Source organism: Stegastes partitus, unplaced genomic scaffold (assembly GCF_000690725.1).
Source record: "Stegastes partitus isolate 25-593 unplaced genomic scaffold, Stegastes_partitus-1.0.2 Scaffold2146, whole genome shotgun sequence".
Lineage (NCBI taxonomy): Eukaryota > Metazoa > Chordata > Actinopteri > Pomacentridae > Stegastes > Stegastes partitus.
In genome coordinates this window covers 17,125-31,054 of record NW_007579877.1, presented here as the reverse complement: position 1 = coordinate 31,054, position 13,930 = coordinate 17,125, and the positions used below count along the sequence as shown (strand labels likewise).

Below are 13,930 nucleotides of genomic sequence, written 5' to 3'. Positions count from 1 at the left end.
AAAAGTGTTCTTCCCTGATCAAGACATCCCTGTTTTTTTCTGGTGCTTTGGCCAAACCCAAACCTGGCTTATATAACAGGGCAGTCTTTGGTAATCTTATAAATTTGGCATCACAGTTTGATTCGGAAATTGTTTCTAGCATGTGTGAGATTCTTATGTGAATCACTTTTTTTTCCACCCTCCCCCGGTACATTAACAACACAAAAGTAAAATACCCCTCACTTATCTCATCTCATGAGTGTTTGTGTGGTTGCAGAATAATACAGCATGTTTTCATCATGCCTTTGTCTCTCTCTGTGTCCGTGTAACTAAGTTTATGTGTGTTTTCGTGTTTCCAGGGCAGGCAGGGCGGGGTGGAGATCGACCCCTGGGAAGATGCTGACTACAGCATCTACAAAGTCATCGACCGCTTCGGCTTCATGCAGTAAGTCCGTCCTGCTGTGTGTGTTTGGTCACGTTTTGTCACAGTGTTTTCCTGCCAGCTGGTGGAGTCGTGCTGTGGTCAATTTGTGACGGTTTGTTTTTCTTCATGCTCTCCAGCGAGGACGAGCTGCCGGCCCCGACTGCACACGAAGAGAAGGTAAAGAAGGGGAACGCCACATAGCTGCAGACCAAACTGTTACTCTAGTTGTGTTTTTTGTTTGTTTACCGGCTTCTTTGACTCTGACAGCGGAAGCAGCAGGAGATAGAGCGAGCAGAGAAATGGCTGAAGATGGTGAAGAAGTGGGACAAATACAAGAACAGTGACAGGGTGAGTAACAGCTCGCACAAGAGGCCAAGTGCAGATTGAAAACAGATTTCTTTTTTTTTTTTTTAATTAAATAACTTCACTGCTGGAGTGTTCAGATAATCGCTGACAAGTATGTCAGATGGGCGCTGGTTTGTGTGTGGTCAGTGAGACTTGTAACACACAATGAGTCACGGCAGCTGTTTACGTCCAGTCCGGTAACGTTTTACTGAAGTGAGAGCTGAATTCCTGCACACTTGATCATCCTGAATAACTCTGGATCAAAGCTAAAATATGAGTCAAACTAGGAGAGGCCAAACCTCCGCCTCAAACTGCAGCACACTCAGAAACACTCACTCTGCACTTGTACACACTTCAGGACTACTTAGTGGGGATTTCCCTCGTCCTTTGGCTGCACATCCTTCCATATTAATCTTACTATCTTATCAGTGCTTATCATCTTAACGACTACAACTTTTTTTTTTTTTTTTTTTTACAAACTTCTGGCAAGAGTCCTGACATGTACAACAGGCACTTTTAGCCAGATTGATGCAGATTTATGTTGATATTTAAATTTGCTTTTTTGACACACTGAAGTCTGTTTGATGAAATAACAAAGATGAATCAGACACTCAGCACACTGGACTTCACATTTTAACTCCAGACCTAAACTTTCTGAGGACATAAAGTTGCAGCAAGTTTCCAGCAGGGTTCTGGATTAGTTTTTTTTTTCAATTCATTTTTTTCTTTTGTTCCTACACAAAGAAAATTTCAGTTTGTTTGAACAACTCTGTGGCTTGTGTGGGTCTAAGTTTCTTGCAGACTTTACTCTCTTCACCCTCGTGTATAAAAACAGTTTTGCAGGGAGCCAGTCCTGCAGATTTCCAAGAAAATGATTTTTTTTTTTTTAACATGATCGATGATTTTAAGAATTTTTTTACACAGTGTGACTGAAAGCAAACCCACGTTTAGCTCACATTGAGTAATCAGGGATGTTTGGTTGTTTAGAAAAAAAAAAAAAACGTCCTTCATTCAATGAACAGACGAAGCAAGCCGCACACATACTGTTATTAAGAAAGGTTCTGTATTTTTAGTTCAGCCCAGTCCAACCAAAAAAAAAGAAAAGTGCAAAAGCTTTGGTGGTCCACATGCAAAATGTATTTTCACAATAAAGGCTGTAAAATTGTGAGACGTTGCCATGTTTTCACCTTAGCATTGCAGAAACCTTTTTTATCTCAATCTATGATCTTCTCTTTAAACTAGTCTAATAGTTTTGGTGTCTAAACATTATGAAGCTGTTTTGTAGCGTAAAACAAAAGCACTGAAAACAGTAACAGAAAAGCAGTGAATGAAAACACCTTAAAACACCGGGACTCAAATGCCAGTTTTTGGGTGAAAGTGAACCCTCCATCCTCGTTACACACTTTGTTGCTACTAGGTGTATGTAAAGTAAAAGAAACCAATGAGTCATGTGCTGTAAACGCAGCCAAATTGAAAAGAAGAGGCCAAAAAACAGAGGCGTCTCACAATTCTGCTGCTTTTATTGTGAAAGAAATACATTTTTGCACTGTGGACCAACACATTCTGGTGCAATACTGTGCTCTGCAGTTCATAGCGTAGTTCAATTCAAATCAGTTAAATTTTATTGATACAGCACCAATTTATAACTTCATATAGTAAGGTAAGGCGAACACTTTACAACATTTTACAGCAAAACTCAAAAATTCCAACTTACACTTGGATTCCCTTTAAGCAACCACGTCGCTACATGCAGCACCTGTTAAAAAATATTTACTCACCTTGTCCCTGTTTTTCGTTTTTGTAATTTTGTTTCTTTGACAGGAATTTACAAAAGAAGACTCTTTTGTGTCAACATGACAAATAGATTTCTATAAAGTAATGTAAATTAATTGAAAATTTAAAATGAGCAATTTCACCTAATTCATGACAGGTGCAGCCGAGTGGTGCTAGAAATGTCCAGCAACTTGGAATTCCTGCTTTTCGTAGCTACAGAAAAATGCAAAAAAAATGGCAGTAAAAGTGACCAAAAGTGCCACAGCTGTGCAGGCGGCTGTTAGTCAGCTTAGCTTAGTTTTAAATTAGTGCATTTATTGACCAAGAAAATGGCAGTATTTACCACTATTGCACCATCCATGCAAGATCAAAGTAATGTTGGTCAATGACTATAGTCACTACTGATTGTAAACACAATGTTGCATCAATTATCAAGTCGAGGTTTAACTACCAAACTGTCAGTTTAATGTATTTTCATTCTTATTTACATTCTATGACCAAAGACTGTGATGAACAAACTGTAGAAACACATATAAGAGGAAGAATATTTCAGAAACAGCAGCATCATTTGGATGATTAGTCTCCTCCAGCAGTCAGAGCTGCTACTATCACTTGGAATTCTTTTATTTTTTAAACTTAAATCTTCTCAGACCCCGTTTCCAAGTGAAGCTGCCAACATGTGCCATTACATGGGGAAGTTTTAAACCCATTTCACCCTCTAAAGTAAACAGAAACTCTGCTTTTCTTCCCAGCAGTTACTCGATCTATGTTTGACACAGTCACAAACCTGCTTTCACTGTGCGCTCACTGATTATTACCCAAACGTGAAAAACCCGAGCTGTGTTCCTGTGAATGTTGTCGTAGGGGAACGGTAGGTGGTTAAACTTTCCAGTGACTCACACTTCACGGCGTCGGCTCTCTAAACCCTCTGGCTCTTTATTCTCTCAGTGTTTATATTTCCCTCTGCTGTCAGATGGTGAAGCGGGTCTACAAGGGCATCCCCCTGCAGCTGAGAGGCCGGGCCTGGGCGCTGATGCTGGACGTGGAGAGGACCAAGAAGGAGAACGAGGGCAAATATGAGGTATAACAGTCCATCGGTTTATATTCTATCATTCCCTAACCTTAGCACTTGCCTTCAGGTGAGAGGTTTCCCTATATAGAAGTAGACTTGTTGAAAATATTTGTGTTTATGTTTAAATTATTTGTCAAAAATCAAGCTGCAGGCCTTTGTCTCTTTTCCAAAGTCAGACAAGAACACAGATATCAGTGTAGACCAGGTCGTCTTTAGCTTAGCTTAGCACAAACACTGGAAGTGAGTGGAAGCTGCTAGCCTTTTCCTGGTCAACAGTCAAAAACTATACGTCCTCAAATAAGTTTGAACCGTCTTTACAAGCTCAATAGTCTGTAGAAACAAGGGCTGCATTTAACCACAAACAACATGGTGGACTGAAGCTGACTCTCCAACCAGTGGACTGGTAGCAGCAGAAAAAAAAATCTACTACAATCTTCACTCTACCTGCTAACCTTATTAGCCAAAATGAATTATAATTACACAAAAAAGCTAGTATTTGCAACACATTAAATGATTTCAACCAGTTTAATTCAAACTGAGATGATAACTGGTAATAAGTTTGCGGCTGCCCTTTGTTTTCAGTCTTTCTGCTAAGCTAAGCTAATGCTACACCAATGGAAGCCTGGCTAATGGTATTTACTTTCGTATTTACATGTTCATGCTCACTGTGAGCTTATTATCTTTACCTATTAGTGTTTCACATTGAGATTTACTGTTAATGAAGCTCAGTGTTGTGGAGTGAGCTACCAGAATGCTAAGCTAACGTTACATGTGTCAAATTACAATTTACACGAGTCAGTACACACACTTCAGGACAGACAATAGCTCTTTAAAGTGGACTGGATTAGGAAAACAAGCAGACGGAAGGTTAAAATCAACCTGTATTCATGTTTTATGCATGTTTTTTTGCAGATTACATTAAAATAAATGCATATTATTGCTGCTAAATTTGAGTTGCATCTATTTTGCTAGTCAGCATCACTAAATTACTTTCTATCAAACTATCAAATTGTTCTGTTACACGAGGTTTCATTTCTTGTCTTGCCTTCATTTGAAAACTGTTTTTTTTTTGCAAGTATTTTCTGTGTTTTCCACTCAGAAAATGAAGGAGCAGGCGAGGCTGTGCTCGTCCGAGATCAAACAGATCGACCTGGACATCAACAGAACCTTTCGGAACCATATCATGTTTATGGATCGCTTCGGAGTGAAGTGAGTTTCAGAGAATTTTCCATCTGAAATTCATTTTCATCTGGACTAAACTTTCCTTTAAACCTCCAGTTAGCTTCTGTTAAGGGATCAAGTTGCAGAGAAACTGGGATTTTTAAAATTGCTTTCAGGTTTTTGCACAGATTTAGTGGGACGTTATAACTTTCTAGATTCAATATGCAGAACAGCCTCGTTTATAACTCAACCCTTACATATTGGTCATGTTTTATGCCTTTCTGTCCAGAATTCCCTCATAGTAAGTGTCCAAATTTTAAACTACAGATCTATTTAGAATGTCTAAATAACCTCTACACTGGTAGATCTAACATCCATCTCAATGGATATATGCATCAAATTGGACCGGAAGCAGCCTCACTGTATAAAAATTGTGTATTTTGGGTCACTTTAGGAAAAGCCGTCAAATTTCCTGTTAGAAGAATGACGTTTAGGGAGTTTTTACTGCTTTCAAATGTCAAAACGGGTCAAATTTGAACCAAAACAGTATGTAAGGGTTAAATAACAGTTTATTCTGAAAGCATACAGCCGTGATAGCATTTCCTTCCTCAGGTTTTAGTGTGGATTAAAGCCTCAATGATAAGATTCTCAGAGCATAATGGGGAATAAATGAAGAGGCAAATACAAGAGATTGATAAATGTCAGAGAGAAAACCTGAAATCAGACAAATGAAGGCCTTTGTAGCTGCACGTTATTGATCAAAGCTGTGGAGTTACATGCTTAGACGTCCACATGCTTGTGGCTGTGCAGTGCATGTCGTGTTTTTGCTCAGTAACTGTTATCAAAAGTGAGGTTTTCCACATTAAACTGGCTAAAAAAACCCCAAAGCGCTGCAGCAGAGAGCGCGATAGAGCGACCTCGTGGTGAACTTGGACTGAGTGTGAGAGAGGTGGGCAGACCGAGTTCTGCGAGGAACCCGATCCGGTAACGGAGTGATGTCACTGACAGTTTAATGGACCGCAGGCCTGTTGGGGAGCGGCAGTGGAAAAGTTGGTCTGGAGCCGCACAACGTTTCAATATTTAACAGCAGCTCTGCAAAAAAAAAAGAAAAGAATGAAGCTTTTTATAGAGACAGAGGAGGTGCTGCTCAGCTGGGTTCTCTCTGTTCTCTGTGTGTTCTCCTGTTCTCTTGTTCTTCATCATCTCTTCACTCTTTGAACTTTTTGTTTTTTGTGTTTTGTTATCTCACTCCTTTGTTTTCTGCATTGTGTTCTGTGTTCTCATGTTCGTGTTGTGTCGTTGCGTGCCTTGAATGTTGTTTGTTATCAGAGTTCTGTTGTCTTTGTGTTGTTTTGTTCTCTGTTCTGCGTGCTGTTCTTCTGGTTTTGTGTTCTACTCGTGCTATTTTCTTCATTTTGTGTTTGTGTTTTTTATTTTTTCTCTGTGTTGTGTTTTATTTTCAGTTTTTTCTGTTGTCTGATCTCTATTTTCTCCATCTTTTGTGTTCTGTTTCCTCCATTTTGGGTTCTGTTTTGTTGTTGTTGTTTTTTTTCCACATTTTCTCTCTGTGCTCTTTGTTATGCTTTTTTAGTTTGTTGTCCATTTCTTTAAAATTTTATTTCCTGTTTCACGTGTTCCCTGTGCTCTATTTAGTCTGTTCTTTGAGTTTTATTTTCTGTTTAGTGTCCTGTGTTCTGTTTTCAGTTCGGCTGGTTGGTGTTCTATTCCATTTTTGTGTTCTGTGTTCTATTTTTGATTTTTTTTTTGTTTTGTTTTGTTTTGTGATTTACTTTGTTTTCTGTGTTCTATTTTCTTTATATTATGTTCTGTTTTCATTGTTTTGGGATCCATGTGTTGTGTTTCGTATTCCGTCATTGTACATTTTTGTTTTGTTTTTAGTTTTCTGTGTTCTGTATTCTATTTGTTTGTTTTTTGTGCTGTTTTTTCCCCCACAGTTTTGTGTTTTACTGAGTTTTTTTTGCGTTCTCTGTGTTCTATTTTCTCAGTTTTTTGTATTCACTTTTATCACATGTTTTATATGTTGTAGTTTCTCTTTATTGTGTTCTGTTATTTTCATTTTTTGTGTTTTTTGCTCTATTTTCTTTATTTGTGTTCTACTTTCTCTTGTTTGGGTTTCCTTTCCTACATATTTTATCTTCTTTATTTTCTTCTTTCTGTGGTCAGTTTTTAGTTTTATTTACTGTGTTGTGTTCTCTGTGTTCTACTTGTTCTACTCTTTGTGTTGTTTTTATTTTCTTCCAGCCATTGTCCTGTTTTCTCTTTGTTGTTTTGTTTGCTTTGTGATGTCTGTCCCGTCTTCTGTGCATTTGTGTCCCCTATATATGAGTCATTATTCTTTGAACTCTATATGTTTTGTGTTTATTTCCCGTCTCTGTTCTCTGATTTATGTCCTCTGTGTTTTGTCTGTCACTGTTTTCATTTTGTCTCACAGAGCTGCTGACAGTTGGTCTTTTTGAAACACAGCGTAGATTTAAACAGACTGACTTGAACTCGAGTCGCTACTTTGTGTCTAATTTTTAACTTATTCAGTATTTATAATCTATAATAATTCATAATCACCACTAAAGAGTCTCTCCTTGTCTCCTTCCTCGTCTCCTCTGTACAGGCAGCAGTCTCTCTTTCACGTCCTTTCTGCATATTCAGTCTACAACACAGTAAGTAGCTGTTTTCCCTCCATCACGTGACACATTAAAATACCAGCTTAACTTAATTTAACTGATAGAAATCTTCACTCGGCTCTGAGCTTCTCTCTCCTGAGCACAGACTTCATTTTCCACTCCTGGTTCAGTGTGAACTCCCTCAGCACTCTGTGTGTGTTTAATGTGATATTTACAGTTACAGCTGCTGCTGATGTTTCTGTTGCTGATCTGTTTTCATTATTAGTCGGGTTTTTCCCAGACGTGGCACTAAAACGATGATGATGAAGGTTTGTTGTTTACAAAGAAATCACAGCACTAGGCAACATTCGTAAAATGCCAGTATACTGATAAATATTGGTTAAAAAAAATTAGGAAATTGTTTAGTAGCTTTGGTGACCGACTGCACGAATCCTGGTCCTTCTCATTTTCTGATTAATTAATGAGTATCTGAACAACACTCACGAAAAATACGTATTTAGTAGGGGTGGGACTGTAGCGCGTTAATTCCGATTAATTAATTACAACAAAAGTAACGCGTTAAAACCATTCGTCCCTATCCAGGACTGCTAGCACTAACAGCTCCGGCGGTTTCTGTGCTCGCTGCAACATGCTTTGTATTCAGGTGGTACCGCTAGCTTGATGTGTTTCGGTGGGATGCAAATTCTTTTTTGCACAAGTTGCACAAAACCATGCTCTTGACAAGGTTTCCATCAGGCAGCTTTTTTAAAATGAAACTTACCTTCCATCAGTCCATGCGATGCACTCTCATCGGATTCCTCCATGTTTGTTGTTGTTAGCGTAGCGCTGACACATCTTGTGCATCACTGTGATCAGTGAACCATGAAATCAGGCACTGACAAACGTTCCGTGTTTCCTGGATGCAAACTGCGATTAAGTGCGCTAATTTTTTTTAACGCGTTATTTTTGTTGTAATTAGTTAATCGTGATTAACGCTTTAAAGTATGATGGGGTCGGACTGTAACGCATTATTTTAACCCTAATTAACGCGTTAAAGTCCCACCTCTAGTATTTAGGTTGAACTGGTGACTGCCCACGACAGAAAGCGTGATCGGTCTTGTGTTTCATTGTTATTTCTGACCATTTGAAGAACAAAAATGCCTAGAATGCTTAAGTAAATGAAACCACAATTAATAAATGTGGTTTAAAAAAAAAAGATGTTTATATTCTCAGTTCTGGTGATTTTCCATTGGTATTCTCTAAAACTTTTGGGAATGCACCAAAACTTGATGGGAGCAACGCTGATGTTAATGTTGAGCTTTTATGAAATTGTTCTTATTTTATTTTGATCTTAGCGGGAGGGTTTTTTTGTTTTTTTTTAAAGAAATTATTTTAGGCAGCATCTCTCAGCTACAAATCCCATATACTTGCAATAACTAACACTAATAAAGCCTGATCAACAACAACAACAGACGAATAAGTAAAATACATGATGATGAACATGAAGCATCTCACCTGTGAATATCCCATTCCACTGGAGAGACAAAAAAAACATCGGCAGACAAAAACAGTAAACATAACAATCCTCACGTTAATGCAAACAGAATGTGATGTTTTCCGATGTGTTTCCTACGTGTTTTTTTTTGTCACTGCTTTGACTGGAGCTCTGTCAGGTCCTGATGGTTTAATACCTGCAGAATCAGCTCCACCAGCTGCGTCTCTCAATGAACCAACTTGTACAATAATCACATAACAGTCGTGAACGGAAACAGGTTTGAATTCACATTTAGTTTTTTTCTTGTAATTACGTGCTACATTTGGATGAAAGCCCAGCCACTGCCATTTCCAGACATGTGCCAGGAAAACAAAACACTGTATGTGCACAAAGCAACCGACAAGCTCCTTGAATTGAAACTGAAGTTTTTTTAATTTTAGAAAACAACCGTTTTACACATACTGTAGCCAACATCTTTACTGTCACAACAGCTCAGTAGGGCCTCGGTCTAAAAATATTTTTAAAAACCCACATATACAGGCATTTAAATAAGATTTTATTCCGTTTCTTACAGTCTAGTGTTGCTCTTTTTTAGGATTGCAGTGTCTTCACTAATGTTTTAGTGTCATCTTTTAATGTTTTAATGTTGTTTTCTAATGCTGTGTAAATCGTAACTCCAGTTTTGAAAGTGAATTATTATTATAATTTGCATGTTGGTACATAAAGAGCCTTTTCCATGAAGAGAAGTCCTCTCTGTGTGAGCCAACTCGAGCTTTCCTGAGGTTTCAGGTCGAGTTCCAAGTCCTGCAGCGGCGTTGAACCCTCGATGTGACTGTTTTTGTTCATGTTCTGTCGCCTGCAGGAGGTGAGCTACTGTCAGGGCATGAGTCAGATCGCCGCCCTGCTGCTCATGTACATGAACGAGGAGGACGCCTTCTGGGCGCTGTCACAGCTGCTGACCAACCAGAGGCATGGCATGCACGGTGAGACGGCACACAGTGGACTCAATCTGAACGCTGCTCCTGTGTGTTTCTGACATGAACTAGAGGAGATAAATGTTAAGTAACCTGCAGGTCGATCTGACTGACGCGCTGTTTGTCAATTTGGACTTAAGTGGGATTTTAACAGCACCTCTCTGCTCTCTCCTCCCTCTTTGAGGCTTTCAAGTTTTCTGGGAAAAGTAAAATCTGAGCATTTTCTCAGCACCTGAGTGTTAAAGGGTCTCCAGTGCTTTTTAAAGAATCATTCTGATCTGTTTTTTTTTCTTGGGGAAACCGATAACTCTGCATTCTTTCTGTATTTTATGAAGATCCGACAGTCTCTGACTGTCTTTTTGCTGCAGTTTAATCTGTTTATCTCTCTGCTGTGACCTCACACTGGGTGACTCTCAACATGCAGCTTTAATAAAAATAATCCAACTCTCATCCTGACAACACTTGCAAAAGGCCGTGCTAACACTGAGTCTAGCCACACTTCACTAATCCTCCCAAACCTGTTACATGTATTATGTTTTATCTTAGTTTCTAAAAAATGTTTCTAAAACGTTTTATAGATGTAACTCAGCCAGAGCATCATCTTTACATGCCAACTAGCTAGCTTACCGTTAACGTCTAACTCCTATTAATCTTGTAAATCCTCTTTTCCTGAACTCTACACTCGATTATTCCACCTGGGAGAACAGCGACACTCGTCGCTCTGCAGGAGTGGAAACAAGTTAAACTCTTTTTAAGCCTCAAAGGTCATCACAGGCTGTTTATTGGCTGTTAAGTCAGACTTAACAAGCAGATTGGCACCTTTTTTTTCACAGAATATAAACAAGGCCTTCTTCATACTTAACAGAAGACTCATCTAAACTCTGCTTATTGCATGTTTTCAATACAAAGAGTAAATATACATCAGATTATTCATCCTCCAGCTCCTCCAGTCATGCAGATCCTGCAGGATATAACTGATTCATTACTGGTCGATTCGATTCAGTGGGATTAAATAGCACCTCTCTGCTCTGTCTTCCTGTCTTTCAGGCTTCTTTGTTCCCGGTTTCCCCAAACTCCAGCGGTTCCAGACGCATCACGATCAGATTATCTCCAAACTCATCCCCAAGCTGAAGAAACATCTGGTGAGAAGCATCACTGCAGAGATACGTGATGACATTTAAGGTGGTTTCCTGACAGCCTGATGCCCTTTATGGCTTCACTGACTCTCTGCTTCCATCTCCAGGACAGAGAGCAGATGTCTGCAGGGATTTACAGCACCAAGTGGTTCCTGCAGTGTTTCATCGACAGGGTGAGCGACGTGTTTCCATCTTCTGCCGCTTTCCACCTCACACTCGTTATCTCACCTCCGGCTAATTAAACCACATTTAAAGTAGGAATTAGACAGAATCTGAGAGCAGCTTGTAAAAAGTCTTCTCAGTTAATTATCATATTATCTCAAGATAATTTATTTTTTCTGATTAATTAAAAATGTGAATATTTTCTTGGCACCTGAGACGAGTATTAAGTTTCCTTCAGATCAGTTTTTTCTTGGGAAAACCAGTAACTCTGCATTTATTTGTGTTTTGTACAAAAACAGACATGAAACTTTTCCTTAATTCATTTCTACAGTAGCTGTTTTTTTTTTTGCCTGATTTGACAAAACTTTGCAAACATGCATCAAACTGAAGAAGACCCATGTACAATTAAATGCAATAAGAATAAATGACTTCATTTACTATCTCTATGAAAATGTGGGACATTAAATACACAATGTTTTTGGTTAGTTGACCCTTGGAACCCAACAGATTCACTCTACATCCAAATTCACATCTCTTGTTCTCAGTGGAATCGCTCTCGAACTTTTCCTTTCAGTGACATGTTGGTACACATTAAATAAAACTACCAAACAACAATCCCAGTTGCTTGTCTGTGCAACAAAGCCTTAGCGAGAAAAAGAAACAGTAATTTTGAATTTACATCAAATGTAATCCTAGTTTCAACCCTCTGCTTCCTTTACATTCGGCTGGTTTCCCACCGCTGCATGTTGGTTATTAGATGTGAGCACTTCAGTGAGTAAAATAATGACATATTTTTCCCAGTTTCTGAGTCATACAGCATCCCACCGCCATGGTTCTGACATTGCCAGATTCCAGACAATCCCCCCTACATAATTATTAAAAGATAGCTGTACTGACTGATTTTATAGTGAGATACACATAAAAACACAATGTTATGATACAAAATATTGTTTAACTTGATATAAACGCTAATATGAGAAATCTGCAAGTGTTATCATATCAATAATGGAAGATTTGCATCGGCTAGACTGTTTTGAAAGAACAGAAGAGCTTTAATAAACTAAAAGATAAAATAAAAAGACCTCATAGGATTTAATGCCAAGTCAGTGTATTATATTTAAGGTTAAACGCTTTTATCATTTTCAGTCAGCAGCAAAAATTCACACATTCACAAAATCACAATTCAAAATGCAATTTTTTTTGACTAAATAATCACAAAAGTCAAAACAAACTGCCAATAATATATTTACAGGATGTTTTTTCACCAAAAATGAGTTAAAATTTAAGTTACTGGTGCACAAGTAAATTAGCAGCAGTAATATGCAATATTTTCTGTTGCTCGAAAGTCTTTCCTGAGCAGAATGATTTTACAGAAAACTAAAGAAAACCTCAGTAAATGCAGTTTTTAGCATTAGCTGTGTGCCACCCATAGAAACTCAGACTTTATCAGTATAAAAGATCTGTGAGAAAAGGAGTCTGAACACACAAGAATCCTCAGAATCACTGAGAAACTGTCAGATCGCCTTCACCGGATAATTTTACATGATTTCAGCAGAACACATCCTGGTGATATTCGAGCTCGGGGACGTTGCATTAGAGCAGAGCATTAAGAGCTGTCAGGCTAAACTGTTATTAGCCTCCTCCATGGATGCCCACAATCCTGCGGTGGAGGTCTGGCAGGCTCCGGCCGCTGTCAGCACTTCTCGTCCCGCCGAGCCGCTGTTCTCTGAGGGGCCTCCGGGCCTCTGAGGTCTGGGAGGGAACCAGACAAACCTCCTGACTCCGGCCGGCAGCAGAGCTGCACATATGTGGAACCGGCGGCGTAAACAAACCCAGCTAGGTCTCAGTGATGTGGTGTTTGTGATCCTGCAGACGCCGTTCACCCTGACCCTCCGCCTGTGGGATATCTTCATCCTGGAGGGCGAGAGGCTGCTCACCGCCATGTCCTACACCATCCTGAAGATACACAAGAGTAAGCAGACCACCGACAGTCCGCCACAAAACAGAGAAATCATGCTGTCCACTGAAGGTTTCACACCACAAACACAATACAGTCACTTTAGCCTCTTAACAACCTCCTGAAATCAAGCGATTCTGAAGATTTCCAGCTGTTGTTTGGTTTCTCTGAAGTCTGCCAAAGTGAAATTGTGGGAAAGTCCGTGCCTTGTAGTTCAGTTACTAAAAGCTGATAATAAAAAATGATGTGCGACCCTAAGAGCTGCCTAAGTGCCTCTAAGTTGTGTTATTCTTGGTGCATCTGAATATCGGTAAGCGTTGTAGCTTGTGAGAAACCTGCGGCAAATTCAAAACTCTAAATAGTTGCAATTCAGGAAAACCACCTTTTCATGTCTGAAAGTGACGTTTTAGCTTTTTCTTCTTTATCTTTTTGTTCATCTTTCGTACCAACAATTCAAGAAAGAAAGTGAAGCTTTACCTAAAACTGCTGATTGAAAACAACTCCATAGAGCTGAATGTTGTGTGAAATATTAGTGTGGATACAAAAACTGTGTTCTGGTCGTCCTCCTGATGATACTACTGAAGTCTGTACTGTGTTATCTGAAGCTGCTGTCGATGGATGGATGGATGGATGGATGGATGGATGGATGGATGGATGGATGGATGAATAGGTGATGGATGGATGGATGGATGGATGAATAGGTGATGGATGGATGGATGTTGGATGGATAGGTTTAGTTGGGCAATTTCAAGGTATTCAGTAGCTCACATTTGTTACATTTCGGAAAAATAAGGAAACTAATGTGCAAAAAAACTTGCCAAGTACCAGATTTTT

At 39.1% G+C, this 13,930-nt stretch overlaps 1 protein-coding gene across 2 annotated transcripts in view; it reads left to right on the top strand.

Annotated features, from left to right (window-relative positions):
• The window catches only part of LOC103374105 (USP6 N-terminal-like protein), a 62,776-nt gene that overhangs the window by 43,170 nt on the left and 5,676 nt on the right, over positions 1–13,930 (top strand). For both annotated transcript variants that reach the window (XM_008304139.1, XM_008304138.1), the window contains 10 exons: positions 339–424; positions 541–580; positions 671–751; positions 3,495–3,602; positions 4,693–4,802; positions 7,381–7,429; positions 9,730–9,850; positions 10,889–10,983; positions 11,085–11,150; positions 13,012–13,111. In XM_008304139.1, coding sequence (XP_008302361.1) covers positions 339–424; positions 541–580; positions 671–751; positions 3,495–3,602; positions 4,693–4,802; positions 7,381–7,429; positions 9,730–9,850; positions 10,889–10,983; positions 11,085–11,150; positions 13,012–13,111 — 856 coding nt within the window. The remainder of the gene's footprint in view (positions 1–338; positions 425–540; positions 581–670; positions 752–3,494; positions 3,603–4,692; positions 4,803–7,380; positions 7,430–9,729; positions 9,851–10,888; positions 10,984–11,084; positions 11,151–13,011; positions 13,112–13,930) is intronic.